The sequence below is a fragment of the Salarias fasciatus genome, chromosome 7, assembly GCF_902148845.1.
Source record: "Salarias fasciatus chromosome 7, fSalaFa1.1, whole genome shotgun sequence".
NCBI classification, from domain to species: domain Eukaryota; kingdom Metazoa; phylum Chordata; class Actinopteri; order Blenniiformes; family Blenniidae; genus Salarias; species Salarias fasciatus.
In genome coordinates, this window is record NC_043751.1 from 31,442,223 (window position 1) to 31,459,293 (window position 17,071).

Genomic DNA, 17,071 nt, shown 5'->3' on the forward strand with positions numbered 1-17,071 from the left:
CTTCTCCCTCCGTCAGGACCGTGTCGGTTTAATCCCAGGATTTCTGCAGTAATGTGGTCGCAGCTCCTACAGTAGTGTAAAACCACGTGACTGTTTTTATGTAGTCAGACGTCCTGCATTATGATGTGTGTGCAGTTACCATATTTACACTTGATTGCATTTCTCCACGTTACTCCAGTCTTCCTTCTTCTATTCCTGATGTTTCTGCATCAACCAAGCTCTGACTTGACTGAGAATGAAAATCCCTGTCACTTCTGAATTCATGAATTTCAACATGATCGTGGGTTCTTTACGGCTATTTTTCTCTCCTTCAGTCGGCCTTACATGGTTTGACTTCTGTTGTTCCTGAGCTTCCATGTTCTCGACAGGTTCTATATTACTGTATTTCTACATGATCAGATTGTTTTCATCGTCTTCTTCTCTAATGCATTCTTGATTATGCTGTTTTAACATCTCCGTAGGATTGTTTATTACTGTTATCCTAGCTTATCCAAGCAACAGGAGTGTATTTCAGTATTTCCACAGGTTCCACAGGCTTTGTTTCTATTTTACTGGAACGTCTACATCACTTCAGGTTCTATAATATGGTGGGTTCTGCTTAATGTTGTTTTATATAAATCTATTTCCTGAAAACAAAATCACATTTGAATTGCCGCATTGAGCAGAAGTCATTTTCAACAGACAACATGGTTATAAAGCGTTGAAGCATAGCTGGAAGTGTCAGCTGGTCTCATGCTCATTGGTCCTCTAGTTTGTCTCAGTGTTTCTGGTCTGAGGAATCGAACATGTGTTCCTGCAGGAGCCTGAGAGCCGCTCCGCTGCACGCGTCACGAAGAGCTGCAGTTCTTACTGTGAGGTTGTTGATGCTTTCAGACAGAGCTTCAATCTGTAGGACCGTCCCCTCTGTGATCACCATCTGCAACACACACACACACACACACACACACACACACACACACACACACACACACTGACTGAGTTTCAATCTGCTGTCTGAAAACACACACTAATACACTCTTCTCACATGACTTGGTTACAACAGTGACGATCACCAGGGTGATGATGATGATGGTGATGATGGTGGCGGTGATGATGATGGAGATGATGAAGATGGTGATGATGGTGATCATGATGATGATAATGGCAATATAGATGAAGATGATGATGAAGATAAATGAAGATAATGCTGTTGATGATTGTGATGGTGATGATGATGAAGATGATGATGATCATGATGGTGATGGCGATAGAGATGTAGATGATGATGAAGATGATGATGGTGAAGATGATAATGCTGTTGATGATGATGGTGATGAAGGCTGCTGCTAGTTTTTGGGCTCCAAATTTGTTTATTTGACATTTAGAGATGAACTTTACAAATGTGGATCAAAACTTCACTTTCAAAAGAAAAAAAAAACACTCAATAAAAACTTGATTTAATTTTGTTTTTTTATTTTTTTTTACACCAAGTAACTAATCAACTAAAATAAAAGGAAAAACACAAAAATATTTTCTATTGATTAAAAAACAGAAATGCCTTTGTCATTTTTTATTGGAGTAAAAAATACAAAAGAAATAATCAAATTATCTGAATAAATACATAAAGCACTCAGTAAATATTTAGTTATATTCAACAGTTTTAACTCAATAAACCTGTGTTGACTGGTTTAAATGTGAAGCTTCAAAGCAAAAATAGGTGAATGAATTAAATCTCTATGAATATATTGATGAAATTTAGTCTTTATGGAAATGAAATGTTTATGTCTTTAAAAATCACATAAACTGAGATGAACTTCGTTAAATCTTCCAGTTCTGTGTCCTTCGTACTGAAGCCGCGACTCTATGATCTGAAACATGAAATCCAAACAAAGAAACGCAGAAAAGCTTCAGCCGTCACTGATCTGGATTTCCAGCGTCTGATCTGCTTTATTCAGGACTGGATCGTTTTCACATCGACACGACGACGCGCCAGCAAAACGCCTCGCTAGAAAAATACTTCTGGAAACATAGAAAACCCCCACAGTCCAGCGGATTAAACTCCTGACTGCCGCGCAAATGTTGCACAAGTTCATCTGGAGCAAAGGAGAGATCAGCTGACTCACAGAGGGAGGAGTTAGAGAGAGGGGGAGGGGCTAGAGCTCGAGGGGTGTGGTTAAAGAGAGGGGGAGGAGTTAGATTGGTTGGAAGAAGTTGGGAGTGGTTAAAGGAGATTAAAGAAAGTGGGAACATAAAGACCAGCCCGCATGTGAGGAGTGCAGAACAGGAAGTGATGTCACAGAGTTCACAGGGAGGCGGAGCTTCTGCTGATGCTTCATGGCACAGGTCAGAGGTCAGAGGTTGGGTTAGCGTTAGCATCAGTGCATCCTGGAGTCAGGCAGGTTAAGGTGCTCATCTCGCTTCCACAGTAAGGCACAGGGGGAGGGGCTACATGTGGGCGGGGCTTCAGGATGGGGGTGTTGGGTGGATTTGGGCGGGGCTTCAGGACGGGGTGTTGGGTGGAGGTGGGCGGGGCTTCAGGACGGGGTGTTGGGTGGAGGTGGGCGGGGCTTCAGGACGGGGTGTTGGGTGGAGGTGGGCGGGGCTTCAGGACGGGGTGTTGGGTGGATGTGGGCGGGGCTTCAGGATGGGATGTTGGGTGGATGTGGGCGGGGCTTCAGGATGGGATGTTGGGTGGATGTGGGCGGGGCTTCAGGATGGGGATGTTGGGTGGATGTGGGCGGGGCTTCAGGACGGGATGTTGGGTGGATGTGGGCGGGGCTTCAGGCAGTGGTGTTGGGTGGAGGTGGATGTGGGCGGGGCTTCAGGATGGGGGTGTTACGGGCCGCAGGCGGAGGAAGCAGAGAGCGGCGGTGACAGCTGATTGGCCGATGGGAAACTCGACAGCACAGCGCCGGTGTGTGTCGACGCCATGAGCCGTGCTGTTGTCACGCTCGTTGTCATGGAGACGAGCCAGCTCTGCTGTCCAGGGGGCCCACCTGGTCCCGGTCCCGGTCCCCGCGGCGGTCTGGCTCCCGGTCCAGGATGGGGCTCAGGCCCCTGAAGGCGGCGTGGGGCCGCGGCGGCTCGCCGTTGAGCGCCGGCGGAGACGTGTCCATGGGACAGACGTAGTCCGTGGACTCGTCCGGGCGTCTCCTCCTCAGCTGGGCCAGGTGGGGGAAGCCCAGCTTCTTTGGCTGCACAGGAACGAGAGGAGAACCGGAGGAGAACCGGAGTGAGGCCGGAACGGGTCGGAACCGGATCAGAGCCAGAAAAACATCCAGAAACAGGAAGTTCAAAACGTGGATGAAATGTGGAAAAAAACAAAATACCAAGAAATCCCCGTCTCATCAGTGCAATGCTAAACATGTAGCAGCTGAAGCTAACGCCGCTCCACCGACACTGAGCCCGAAAAAACAGATGATTCAGTTTATCAACTGATTCAGTAATTTACTAAAATCAGCTGGAATTGAAAAATACTGACTGTTTTATCGACATGAGACTAAAATATGATTAATTATCAAGCTCCTAATGCGTTAACGCTTTGGGAAGTGAATCTTTAGTATCTGTTGTTTCTTCATCTTTTAATTTAACGTCTCCTGCAGAATAACGAACAAAGAGTCTTTCTCTCTGTTGTCCTGTAACGTGTTCGTCGCAGCACGGTAAAAACAAACACCCTGTGCTCCGTCCGCCATCATTTATTCTCTTTTCACCAGCAGAACAGTTTCTTCTTCGTGGGTTTAAGTGAAAAGTGCGCCCTCTAGCACAATGCAGACACACTGCAGCGTAAATGAACTCTACAATGTCTAAATCTTTTTTATGTAAAATAGGAAATAATTCTTTTTAATTTAAGATACACAAGTGCATGAAATTTAAATCTTCTTTATCCTGTACATAGGAAATGGCGCTCACAAAGCTTTTCTCTCTTTCTCCTGGCTTCCTGTGGCTGAGGGTGAAAACTGAAGCAGCGGCTTTTAAAGAAATGTGCTGCACTGCAAAAAGTCAGGGAGTGAAAATGTTTTACTTTCCTTGATTTAAGATAAATTCACTTAAAAATGATATTAGATCAAGGTAGAAAGACTTGATTTAAGAGAAGTTTTCTGAAATCAAGACAGTTTTCAGTTGTTCTGTTGGCTGATTTTTTTCTTAAATTGAGATACTTTTACTTTAAAATAAGTTTAAAAAAAATCTGCCAATAGAACAAGTGAAAACTGTCTTGATTTCAAAAAACTTCTCTTAAATCAAATCTTTTTAAGTAAATTTATCTTAAATCAAGTAAAATGAGACAAATTGTTTTAATCTTTGTCAATTATGTTAATAATGCAAATCGCCGTAGTATTTAATATATTGCCGTTATTGCTCTACAGTATTGCTGTGTCTTAATTCCTCCTGTCCACATGTGCCTTTTTCAAACCGTCCCTTCTTTTGTCTGTTTGCACCTCCACCAAAACAAATTCCTCGTGTAGGAAACTGTACTTGGCAACAAACCCGCTTCTGATTCTGATTCTCACTCAAAACAAGTTTACAAACTTGGTGACTTTTTGATGTTTTGCAGCGTTGAAGCTTTTTTCCTGCTGACTGATGATGTGAAGCTCCAGAGGGGGAATCCACAGTGTGTGCGTGCATGTGCGCGCTCCCACCTTGACCTTGGCGGTGACGCTGAGCGTGCTCCCCGGCGCCCCCTGGCCCTCGGCCTTGCGCCGCGCCGCCGCCGGGCCCACCAGGCTGCTGAAGTTGGAGCCGAGGTGTCGCCTCAGCAGCGTCTTCTGCGGCGAGATGTTCAGCAGCAGCGCCAGCGCGTCGGCGCCGAAGCGCGGCTCCAGGATCTGCTCGCGGCACACACACGCCGTCACACACGCGCCCGGCCGCGCCCACAGTGGCCCCGCCCACTCCCGCACTCACGATCAGGCCGCCGTGCACGCCGCTGCCGCGCAGGTTGGGGGCGTATTCGGCCAAATCCACGGAGCGCAGCCACTCCATCACCCGGTGGTTCGACCACTGCAGCACGTCGCCCGGCGAGACGCCGCTCTGGGGCGGAGCGGAGGGTCAGCACACACACACACACACACACACACACACACACACACGCACACACACGCACACGCACACACTAGGGGTGGGCGATACTCCAAATTTTGGGATCGATCCGACACCAAGTAATTACTGGGCCAGTATCGCCGATACCGATACCGATTCCGATACTTTTCACTACGTTTTTAAAATATTTTTAAGTTTATTTTTCATACATCACAGGTAGCAGTGACGCTGTCTGACGCGGTAAAGCAGCTCCCAACAGTTCCTGCTCCTCTTCCTCATCCTAACACTGCCTTAATGAACCAGTCTGTGTGTCTGACCAGCAGGAGGTGAGCTGCACACTGAGCCGGAGTGAACGACCTCACCTGGACAATTAAACACACGACCAAGATTTTAACCAAATAAAAGAAAAAAATTTATTAACCAACACAAGAATACTACAACAATGTTATATTCTTGAAGTTCCCTCTGTCATATTCTATCTTATGTTATGTTGAAATGGCTTCCAATAGAGAGTTAAGGTCCCTTGTTTTGCCCTGGGTATCGTGAGCAGTTATACTACAGTAAATAAATACATTTAAAAAAATACCTGAAAATGCACAACAAATAACACGATAAACAAAACTTTAAAAACACACATGCTGCGTCGAGACGCAGCATCTGGTTCAGTCACATGCTGACACCACATTAAACAGCTCCAGTCATCAGTGTAAATATACTGTAAACTACAGCTGGCCGTCATTCTCCACCACCTGTGATATATATTATATTTTTTTAGTTCCATTAACACAATCAGGATTTATTTCAACTGACTAAATATATGAAAATAGTTTAATCTCTGCTGAAATGACATCTTTGATCACCAATTCAAAAGCAACGTCAAATTATGCTGAAAATACCAAAATCTTAACTTGACTTCTCTACAACACTCCCTGGATGTTCTGGAGGCTTCTGATGGAAACCTCCGGCAAAGACCTGTCTGTGTGTCGGGGTCTGGTGGATCGGGGCTCTCCCCCCTCCTCCTCCTCCCTCCTCCCCCCTCCTCCTCCTCCCTCCTCCCCCCTCCTCCTCCCTCCGTTCACGCTGCTGTTAAATGTTTGTGCAGGTTGCTGCTGTTTCCACAGCAGAGAATCACCTTCCTGCACACATTACATGATGCAGTGTCTTTCTCTGAAGCTGTGAAATAATAAGTCCACACAGCGCTTCTTCATCCGTCCACCATCGCTTTCCCCCCTCTCTCCCTCTCTCTCTCTCTCTCTCGCTGCTCCGACACGGCAGTGAAGCAGAGGGAGGAGGGAGCGGCGCCGAGCGCGTTAACGAGCGTCTGAGCTCTAAGTGAGCTGAGGTCCGACAGAGAGGCGCTGACCGCAGGAGCAGATTAAAAGAATCGATCTCAACGTGCTGGTATTGATCGATACCGATATCAACTTTGGTATCGATACTATCGATATTTGGATCAGAGGTGGGAGATTGGTGCCTGATCAAGTCATCTCCATGCCATGTTTTTGCTCTGACCATGTACCACACCAGGTGAATCTAACCAACCCTGCTTCTCAGCTTGTCTGTGGTACATGGTGAGGGCAAAAACGTGGCATGGAGATGACTTGATCAGGCTCCAATCTCCCACCTCTGATTTGGATCGATCCGCCCACCACTAACACACACACACACACACATGCACACACACATACACACACACACTCACGCACACACACGCACGCCGTACCTCGCTCCCCGGACGCCGCTTCAGGCAGTCGGGGTCGAAGTGGTTGAGGTGCAGGACCTGCAGGGCCGACCGGATGCTCAGGTGATGCAGCTGACTGGTCACCTTCAGGAACAGCAGGTCGTTCTGCAGAGGGGTCAGAGGTCAGAGGTCAGAGGAAGAAGTCAGCCTCAGCCTGGTGACAGGAGGGAGGACGGTCAGAGACGGAGGGACAACGGTGGATGCTACAGGAAGATCTTCCTGTCTCCATGTCTCCTTCCTGTCTCCTTCCTGTCTTCATGTCTCCTTCCTGTCTCCATGTCTCCTTCCTGTCTCCTTCCTGTCTCCATGTCTCCTTCCTGTCTCCTTCCTGTCAGCGAGCTCACCACAGTGAGATACTGCAGCATCTGTCCGTCCACCCGTCCTTCGTTGAACTGGTCCTTGTACTGCGGCAGTCCGATGTCGTCCAGCCAGCCTGGGAGGGGACAGACAGAGTTTCAGAGGGACGAGTCGCAGGAGGAGCTCGGCTCCGCCCCCTTCCCCTCCACGTACGAGTGACCCAGATGTGGTCCAGCTCGGCCGACTTCTCGGGCCGCCCGCCGCCGCTGCCGCCGGCGGTCCGGAGGCGCAGCTGGAGCTTCTTCCTGTGGAGCGGGTTCTTCATGGCCAGCTCCTGCAGCAGAGACACCGGGGACAGCAGAGACACCGGGGACGTCAGCACCGGGGACGCCGGCACCGGGGACGCCAGCACCGGGGACATCAGCACCGGGGACGCCGGCACCGGGGACGCCGGCACCGGGCGCCAAACAGTGACCAAACAGGCGGAGACGGCAACCGCACTGACAGCCGGAGACAACCATCAGACAGGTGGAGCGAACGGAGACGGGTGAGTCAGAGTGTGTGTGTGTGTGTGTGTGTGTGTGTGTGTGTGTGTGTGTACCTTCTCCAGCTCCTGCGGCGAGGCCGACAGCAGCGTCCGGCCGCCGCTCACCCACTGGCGAGCGAGGACGGCGTACTGTCCCAGCCCGATGTCCTCCAGCCAGTCGCTCACCTGCTCCGGGCTCCACTCGGAGAACGGGGTCTTCAGGTCCCTGACGGGGGGACGGAGGGTTCTAGATCAGACACGCCGAGACCATCCGGCGACTCCGAGACGAGCCAGAACATTAGAACCAGGGACTGGGGGGACGGTCTCCTGGCAGGGACTCGTCCCCCCACAGCTTCACACATTTCTAAGATGTGGAAAGTTGAAGGGGGATCAAGACCGATCGGGTTCCTGAGCGGTTTGGGGGGCTGACCAGGCCTCCTGCAGATCTACACGACACCTTCCACGTTCCGGGTCTCACAGGAATGCTAGTCCAGAACCTGGTCTTAATGTAATGGCTGGTGGTGATTACCTGGTTCGGCCCGAACGGGCCAGTCGAGGTCCAGCCGTGGCTCTGAAGCCCCCCCGCCTGAAGTCCCCCATGTCTGGATCATGGAGCTGGACTGGACTTCCTGACTGACTGCGACGGATCCTGAAAAAAACAGAAAACCTCGAGAACGTCCAGAAAGACGGAGATCCTGAGAACATCCAGAAAACCCGGAGAACGTCCAGAAAGACGGAGATCCTGAGAACATCCAGAAAACCCGGAGAACGTCCAGAAAGACCAAGGTCTAGACCGACCTTCCCCAGAGCTTCTTGATGCCTCTGCGGGTCTTGCGGTTCTCGGGGGACACGGGGGACTGTTCTCCGGAGTCCAGTCCTGAGGACGGTGGGGACGGGTCGGACGGGACGCTCTGGTCCAGCTTCTCCTGGCGTCCTGCTCAGAGACACAGAGACGGGAAGTCTGTCTTCAGCAGCAGGATCCAGATCGTCCCTCCACAGACCGGCAACAAGACCAGAGTCAAGCAGACAGACAACGAGACAAAACAACGAGGAGACAAAACAACGAGACAAAACAACAATGAGACAAAACAAAGACGAGACAAAACGAGGAGACAAAACAAGAACGAGACAAAACAACGAGACAAAACAACGACGAGACAAAACAACAATGAGACAAAACAAAGACGAAACAAAACAATGAGACAAAACAAGAACGAGACAAAACAACGAGACAAAACAACGACACAACGAGACGAGGAGACAAACGCTCACTTCAAAAAGAAATGAAAGCAAAGAACGAGACGCAGAACCCACCAGCGTGGGACAGCTGGCGTCTTCCAGGAGATCCTGAGGTTAGTGCAGGGAAAGACAAGCACAGGCAAAGAGGTAGGTGTGTGTGTGTGTGTGTGTGTGTGTGTGTGTGTGTGTGTGTGTGTGTGTGTGTGTGTGTGTGTGTGTGTGTGTGTGTGTGTGTAACGTGGTGACTGGGTCACAATGAGTTCTGTCATTTCCAAGTTTAACTCTCAGAGCAGAATCTTTAAAAAAGTATTTTTTTCTGGACAGATCTCAGATTTTTCTTCTCCAAAATTCAGAAAAGTGAAGTTTTCCCTTTTCCCAGCTTTCCTGAAGGCACCATGAACACACCTGAGAACACCCTCACAGCTACAGGCGGAAGAAGATGGCGATCAATCCTCATGAACAAACAAACGGCGGAAAGCTTCACTGCAGGTTTACAGAGCGGATGATTATTTCAAAATAAAAGCACTGACTGGCGTCTGACGGCGTGTTGAGGGGCCGACTGGATCAGAGAACGGGAGAAGTTCTGGATATTCATGCATTCATTCATTCATTCATCGTCCAACTGTCTCCAGGCTGAGTCAAGATGCGTTTCTTTGACAGTAAAACGTTTTTTTTGAAGCTTTTTAAACTAATATTCCGTCCTGAAGAGCCTGGGATGGATCCTCCAGCAATACCAGGGACTTACAGGACTGATGGTTCGATTCCTGCATTCACACCACTTCCTGCCACACTTCACACTTCCAGTCTGAACACACCAGAGACGGCACGGAGGCTCTGAAGGTGTGTGTTTTGTAACATTTAGAGCATTTTAATTTGATTTGTTCACAAACTGTTGAACAAACTTCATTTTTTTTCCCACACGACACTTTTTTCCCTCCATTTTTCTGGAGAATTCAGCGTTTCTCGGTTAATAAACGTGCCTGAGCTGCAGGCTGTTGGAGACTCGAACCCAGAACTGTATTTGAGGTTGAAGAAAGTGAAAGTGTGTTGAGTTTATATCGTTTTCAGTCATTTCACGAGGCCGAAACAGTGTGTGTGTGAGCGGCTCACACACACATCTGGGTTTCTTCACTGATAAGAGATGTGTGACTGGAGAGTGTGTGAGGAGGAGGAGGAGGAGGAGGAAGATGAAGAGGAAGAGGAGGAGGAGGAAGATGAAGAGTCGGAGAGGAGGAGGAGGAGGAAGATGAAGAGTAGTAGAGGAAGAAGAGGAGGAGGAGGAGATACCTAAAGCTGGAGTGCTGGAACTTCTGCAGCGGACTGAAGCAAGGAGAAAGGGAGAAAGAAAACATGGAGGAAGAGAAGCCGAAGAAGAGGAGGAGGAGGAGGAGGAGGAAGAGGAGGAGGAGCAGAGTTAGTCAGCAGCTCTCGGGCTCCTTCACTCAGATCTTCTCAGTTTCAGTTTTGAGGCAGAAATGGGTCTGAAACCCTGAAACTGAGGCGTTCAGGGACCGTCCAGATCGTCAGTCACTTGTGTTTTGGGCAGATGTTCAAAGAGTGTCCTGTGGACGGCTCAAAGGTCAGAGGTCAGGACCGTGGGGGGACAGATCAGGGGCGTTTTAAAGACTGGCTTCAGTTTGGTTCAGTTTCAGGGTTCCAGGACTCTTTCCTGCGGCTCACCGGAGCCCGGAGGACTCTCTTCTTCTTCTGTGGTGTTGAGACTCACCCAGACCGCAGTCGTCCCCGTTGGGCCGGGCCCGGCGCTCCGGCGCCCTGATGCGTTTCCCCGGCAGCGTCTGGAACCTGCTGAGCTCCGGCTGCGGATCCTGCACCGGATTCAGACAGACGGCTTCACTTCGGAGGCCGGAGCGGAACGGAACGTCCCGCCACAACCCCGGGTTCCTCCACCAGACGCCAAACACTCCGGATCCAGCAGGAACACACTCCGAGGAGGGGAGTGTGTGTGCAGCGTGTTTGCATGGAACTCGTACCGCCGTGGATTCAACGGAGCCACGATGCAAGGCGGAACGTGTGGAACCGCGCTCTGGAAATCAGACGAGCCTCAGTGGCCCCGTTTACATGGACCCGGAACCCTCCTTCTGACGGGACTGCAGCTGAAGCGGATCGTAGCGGTTCATATAAACACGGAGAGGATCCGCTTCACTCGGAGCGGACTGTTTCTGATCCGATTGTTCGAGGATCACCGATCAATAATCCGCTCCGTGTCTCTATAAACGCCGCCTGACAGCAGAGCAGATTAAACGGGAGATTATTGGTTCTGCCATGCGTTTCCTCGTATGGACTGACGTGATGATGTCACAGGAAACAGGAAGTAGGAAGCAGGAAAGTCGAAAACAAGCAGAACTGGACGGTGCTGAGAAACACTTTTTAATAAAAGCCCAGAGAGAACAAACAGTGGAGCAGAGATGGAGCCAGTTGCTGAAAGAGCTCGGTGGTAGACTACCAGCGGCCCGCCGCCCGGTGTGACGGATTAACTGGTTCCCATGGTAACCAGTGACGGTTTCTGTAAACACCTGCTGGGAACAGCAGATTTTAAAAAACGACTCAGAAAAGACTCAAATTATTAATTTACTGTAACTGTAGAAAACCGACGTTCACTGGAACCACTGCCATACCCCTTTCCCACCGGCCAAAGAACCCGTCTAAACCCGTCTAAACCCGCTGACACCCGGCTCCTCGTGGCAGCGGGACAGGGTTTAAACGGCATTCCGACCCAGGTCCATCGACCCTGCAAGCGACCCGGGTTTTAATCGGCTCGGCTCCAGTTCGATTTCAGTATGAAAGGCACAGCCTTTCATATTTCAGTTTACTGATGACGTCGCCGCAGCGCGGCTACGTTAGCGCGCTAGTTGTTGTTTCTGGACACAGCGTGAGATTTCCTTCGTCAAGATGACCCAGCACTGGAAAGATAGTGAGACCAGAGATCTCCTCTGGATTGGTGGGGAAGAGGAGATTCATCAACAGATAACGGGGACTGAGCTCGTCTGCATTGTTTACCTCACTGTGCTCCGTCGCGCTGATGATGTCATCAACGTGGGACACCATCAGCGCGGGAAAACGCAGCCACACAGCTCACCTGCCGGCGATTAGACCCGCGTCTCCAGGCGGTGGGAAAGGAGTCGATTGCTGATTGTTAGTTTCAGTTATGCTCATGTCACAGAACGCCAGATAATCCGCTTCACCAGGACCTTGGAGAACCAGGACTGATCGTGGATCGCTTAACTCGTGGACTCGTTTAACACGATTGTTTTCAATCGGATTGAAGAAACACCCATGTAAACGGGGCCAGTGTGTGACGCTCTTGGTGATCATGTGATCATGCACTGCCTGCACCGGAGTGAAGCTGAGAGGGTGGGGTGAGGCGGAGGACGGGTGGAGGGTCAGTACCTCTGAACCTACGTCTGACTGACTCTCAACAGGCTGGAGGTCTACAGCCTACAGCCGGACAGCAGAGCAGACACACAGCGGGTTAATCAGGCAGACAGTTAGTCCACTTCAGCCAGTTCGGCTTCACATCAGGGTCTGACCTTCTGGAAGGATCCGCTCTGCAGCTCCTCCAGACTGCTGGAGAGCAGCCGTCGCCGGGGACTGCCAAAAACAAACAAACAAACAAACCATGACAGGCTGGTTCAGCTGACCGGAGGCCAAACAATGAAACGAGAGGCGGGAGTTCACCACTTCACCGTCAATAAACGACACAAAGAACACGGATTAGAAGAGAAGACGAAACAGGTCAAAACGAAACACAAGAAAGACGAAGAACGAAACGACGACGACCACAGCCTGATCCCTGAGGGAGGAAACCACCAGACATCAGAGCAAAACCTCAAACTACCGCAGTCTGAGATCGAACTAACCCCTGAATGAGCCAACCAACCAACCAACCAATGAGTCAACCAACCAACCAACCAACCAATGAGTCAACCAACCAATGAGTCAACCAACCAACCAACCAACCAATGAGTCAACCAACCAACCAATGAGTCAACCAACCAACCAACCAACCAACCAACCAATGAGTCAACCAACCAACCAACCAATGAGTCAACCAACCAACCAACCAATGAGTCAGCCAACTAACCAACCAACCAACCAATGAGTAAACCAACTAACCAACCAACCAACCAACGAATCAGTCAACCCTCCAACCAACCAACCCACCAACCAACCAGTAAACCAACTAACCAACCAACCAACCAATTAATAAATTAACAATTCAACATACCACAGAAGGAATCAACTAACCAATAAACCGATCAATGAATTAATTACTGATTTAACCAACCACCTGATGGTTTCATCGACCAACCAGCCAAACAGGTAAGAAATCAACTACTTACCAATTAACGAACCAAAACAAATAGCCTATTGACTGACAACCAACCACTGAAACCAACTGACACAACTAACACAGCTAACCAATCGATGAAAGCAAGCAACCAAACAAACAACCAACCAGTCATCCAACTAATCAATCAACCAACCAACTTACCAACCAGTCAACCAATGAGTCAACCAACCAATCAATGATTCACCCAACTAACCAACCAACCAGTCAACCAACCAACTGATCAGTCAATGAAACTAACCAACCATGGTTTATCTAGACGTCATGATCCAGACAGTAAAATAAGAAAATGAGGTGGTTCACATCAAACTAATGAAACATTAAGACTAACACCTAAATATTCAAGAGCACACACACACACACACACACACACACACACACGCAGACATCCAGAGTTCCAGAGCTGTGTGTTCTCACCACGATCCATTGAAGAAACTCGTATCAGCTGCAGACATTAGAGACACTTCCACAGAGTTCTGGAAACTGCAGCCAAACACACACAGCGGGGGGCGTCAGGGGTGTGTGAGTGAGTGTATGTGTGTGTGTGTGTGTGTGTGTGTGTGTGTGTGTGTGTGTGTGTGTGTGTGTGTGTGTGTGTGTGTGTGTGTGCGCGTGCGTGCGTGATTTCATTACTAAACAAACAAAAGCACCAACTAGTGGATCAACATGAGAACTACATAGTTTTCAGTGTTTCCGCCGTTGCCGTGGAAACGGACCTCATTTCCAAAACGTTGTCATGTAAACATGAAACTTTCCTGAAACATAAACGACGTTGCCAGCTGCAGCGTTGTCACGGAAACGGGTCAATAAAACGCCGTTCTCGGCTAAAATGGACCAAGGCTGCTTTACCTGGATTCCAGATCTCTCTGGTAGGGAGACGAGGACAGCATGAGAGGAGACGACCCTCTGGACGACATCTGCACACACACACACACACACACACACACACACACACACACACACACACACACACACACACACACACAGACACAGGTTAAAACCCTCCTGACGGGCGTGGGGAGGCGGCGGAGCGAGGCGTCACCTCGGATCGGAGTATGTCGGACTGAGCTCTGTAAGTGATGGCTCGCAGCTTCAGACTCCCGCTGAGCTCCTCCTCACTGCTTCCTGCAGACACACACACACACACACACACACACACACACACACACACACACACACACACACGCTTCAGCTTCAGCCGTCTGGCCGCCGCAGTGGCGGACGGCGGCGGCTCCTCTCACCCAGCGTCAGCGCCGGCGCCTCCCTCATCTTCCTGTACTGAGCCAGCAGGACGGTGAGCTCCTCGATCCGCCGGTCCTGGTTCAGACACACACACACCGTTAGGTCAAGGATGGAGGTGTGTGTGTGTGTGTGTGTGTGTGTGTGTGTGTGTGTGTGTGTACCTTCTCATCGTTTGAAGCTAACAGAGACTCCATTCCCACTTTGAGCCTCTGATATTCCTGATCTGATAAAGGAAAGAAAGGAGACTGAACTCAGTCGCTTCATATCACACACACACACACACACACACACACACACACACACACACACACAGCCTGACGCCTCCCAGACGTCGCTCCAGAGTTTCTTACATTTGTTAATGAGCTGCTTGACATACACCTCCTCTGCAGCAGAGGGCAGCGCAGCAGAGGAGAGAGGAACAGGGGTTAGAGGTCACACTGACGCACACACCCACACACATACACACACACACACACACAGACGTGACCCAAGCCGCGGTCGGCGGGCCGTACCTCTCTGCGCGGGGTCGCCGGCGCCCCCTCTGGCCAGCAGCTGCGTCTGCAGACACTCGATCTCTGCGTCTCTGGAGGCCAGAAGCTGCTGCAGCTCCAGGATTTCAGCCTGAGGAGGAGGAGACGCTCAGACTGCCGCTCCATGAACCCTGACCCTGGCCCTGACCATGACCCTGACCATGACCCTGACCATGACCCTGACCCTGACCCTGACCATGACCCCTCACCTCAGCTTCAATCATCTCACCGTCAGACACATTTTACCTCGACTCTCATAAAATTTTCAAAGAGTTTCACTCCATCAACATCTTTTGGATTTCTGATCGTGTGTTTAAAGAATTCTCAATATTTGAAAAAACATATTTAAAAACAGGTGAAAAAACACTGTCCAGTGAGCAGAAGACGCATGATGCTGCCTCCGCCGTGCTTCACCGTGGGGTGGGGCGTTGGGGTGGAGCTTCTCTGGCTGCGTCTCCAGCTGGAGTCGAACCGTCTGCCGGTCCGACTCGCCGAGCGCAGACTGAACCGAGCGTCTTCCTCACACCGACTGACCCACTCGGGTCGGGTCAAACGCAGGACAGACGAGTCAAAGAAATGTGGCTGGACAGGGTAACTAGTTACTCTGTTCAGGACAGTAAATAAACAGCGACATTAATGAAGCAAGCAGACAGACAGACATACGGGGGTGGGAGGAGGGGGGGGGGGTCACCACTCTGCCTCAAAGCTCAGCAGCAAGTCACTTCTGTTAGAGAGTTACAGAGCTGCTGTCTCTCTTCAGCGCCTGATGAGCAGGATGAAGATACGAAGCAGGACAGAGGAGGGAGACGAATGGGAGGAGGAGGAGGAGGAGGAGGAGGAAGGGGGGGGGGGGGGGTGGAGGAAGAGGAGGAAGAGGAGGAAGAGGAGGAGGTTCCGCTTCATCACAAGAACAACACAAAACCAAAAAAAGAGAAACTAAAGGGAGATGAGGAGACACTGAAGGAGAGAGGAGGTGAAGGTGGAGGAGGAGGAGGAAGAGGAAGAGGAAGAGGAAGAGGAAGAGGAAGAGGAAGAGGAAGAGGAAGAGGAAGAGGAGGAGGAAGAGGAAGAGGAGCACCTGTGCGCCTCGCCAGCGCTCCTCCCACTGCTGCTTCTCCTGCTGTGTTTGATCCACAGTCAGTTTGAGGCTGGAGAGATGAGAGACGAGAGACTGATGGCAGACATGGAGGGAGGAGGAGAAGGAGAGCTGGGGGGGGAGGAGGAGGAGGAGGAGGAGGATGAAGAGAAGGAGGAGTGGGGGGGTGGGGGAGGTAGAGGAGGGGGGGAAGAGGAGGAGGAGTGGGAGAGTGATGAGGAGGAAGAGGAGCAGTGTGAGCTCAGACTCAGCAGATTAAAACATGTTAAGAGACGAGGACTGAAAACTGATCAGTTACTGACAACAGAAGATGAATCGATCAGTTCTGCTGATAATGTCCTGAACTTTAGAAACATTTCTGATCAGCTTGATTCATTATTTAAATCAATATTTATGAAACCAAAGAGGAAAACATCCGATCAGTCAGTAGAGGAGTTAGTGGAGTCAGTATTGAGACCTGGAAACACGCCGGGCTCATTTTACAAACACTTCACCATGAGTGTGTGTGTGTGTGTGTGTGTGTGTGTGTGTGTGTGTGTGTGTGTGTGTGTGTGGTACCTTGGTCTCTCTCAGCCTCCTCTCGTTCTGGCTCTTCTCGTCCTCCAGTTCCTCCACTTTGCTCCTCAGCTGCTTCGTCTCCTGCAGCAGATCCTGCAGCAGACAGACAGAGTCTGTTACTCCCTGCTGCCCCTCCTGCCCCCCCCCCCCCCCCCCCCCCCCCCCCCCCCCCCCCCCCCCCCGGGACCATGGCTCCATGCTGAGGCTCTCCACACAGCAGCTCCAGGTGTTACTGCAGGAAACAGGCGCCACAGCGTGCAGGGAGAGAACATGAAGACCCAGGCCTGCTCAGGTTAGTAAGGAGGAACCGTCACCATGCAGCACGCCACCCTGCAGCACGCCACCCTGCTGGGCCCCAACCAGAACCAGAACCAGAACCAGAACCAGAACCAGAACCAGAACCAGTCACATCCGGGCCCAGATCCGGGATCCAGACCCGGATCTGCTCCAAAAAGCTTCA

The 17,071-nt window shown here is 50.5% G+C and overlaps 1 protein-coding gene across 11 annotated transcripts in view; it reads right to left on the reverse strand.

Annotated features, from left to right (window-relative positions):
• Nucleotides 1–17,071, reverse strand: part of ppfibp2b (PPFIA binding protein 2b) — a 156,716-nt gene that overhangs the window by 617 nt on the left and 139,028 nt on the right. For 7 of the 11 annotated variants that reach the window (XM_030096225.1, XM_030096221.1, XM_030096222.1 and 4 more), the window contains 21 exons: nt 16,612–16,704; nt 14,940–15,048; nt 14,778–14,810; nt 14,589–14,650; nt 14,427–14,502; nt 14,228–14,310; nt 14,035–14,102; nt 13,603–13,668; nt 12,365–12,425; nt 12,225–12,272; nt 10,543–10,642; nt 8,376–8,511; nt 8,107–8,226; nt 7,653–7,803; nt 7,265–7,385; nt 7,099–7,187; nt 6,737–6,859; nt 4,879–5,004; nt 4,617–4,802; nt 2,976–3,173; nt 622–916 (listed from right to left, as the gene is read on the reverse strand). In XM_030096225.1, coding sequence (XP_029952085.1) covers nt 758–916; nt 2,976–3,173; nt 4,617–4,802; nt 4,879–5,004; nt 6,737–6,859; nt 7,099–7,187; nt 7,265–7,385; nt 7,653–7,803; nt 8,107–8,226; nt 8,376–8,511; nt 10,543–10,642; nt 12,225–12,272; nt 12,365–12,425; nt 13,603–13,668; nt 14,035–14,102; nt 14,228–14,310; nt 14,427–14,502; nt 14,589–14,650; nt 14,778–14,810; nt 14,940–15,048; nt 16,612–16,704 — 2,208 coding nt within the window. In that variant the 3' untranslated portion in view covers nt 622–757. Of the gene's footprint in view, nt 1–621; nt 917–2,975; nt 3,174–4,616; nt 4,803–4,878; nt 5,005–6,736; nt 6,860–7,098; nt 7,188–7,264; nt 7,386–7,652; nt 7,804–8,106; nt 8,227–8,375; nt 8,512–10,542; nt 10,643–12,224; nt 12,273–12,364; nt 12,426–13,602; nt 13,669–14,034; nt 14,103–14,227; nt 14,311–14,426; nt 14,503–14,588; nt 14,651–14,777; nt 14,811–14,939; nt 15,049–16,611; nt 16,705–17,071 lie in introns of those variants that run through there. The other 4 variants (XM_030096224.1, XM_030096219.1, XM_030096218.1 and 1 more) reach the window with 3 other exon arrangements.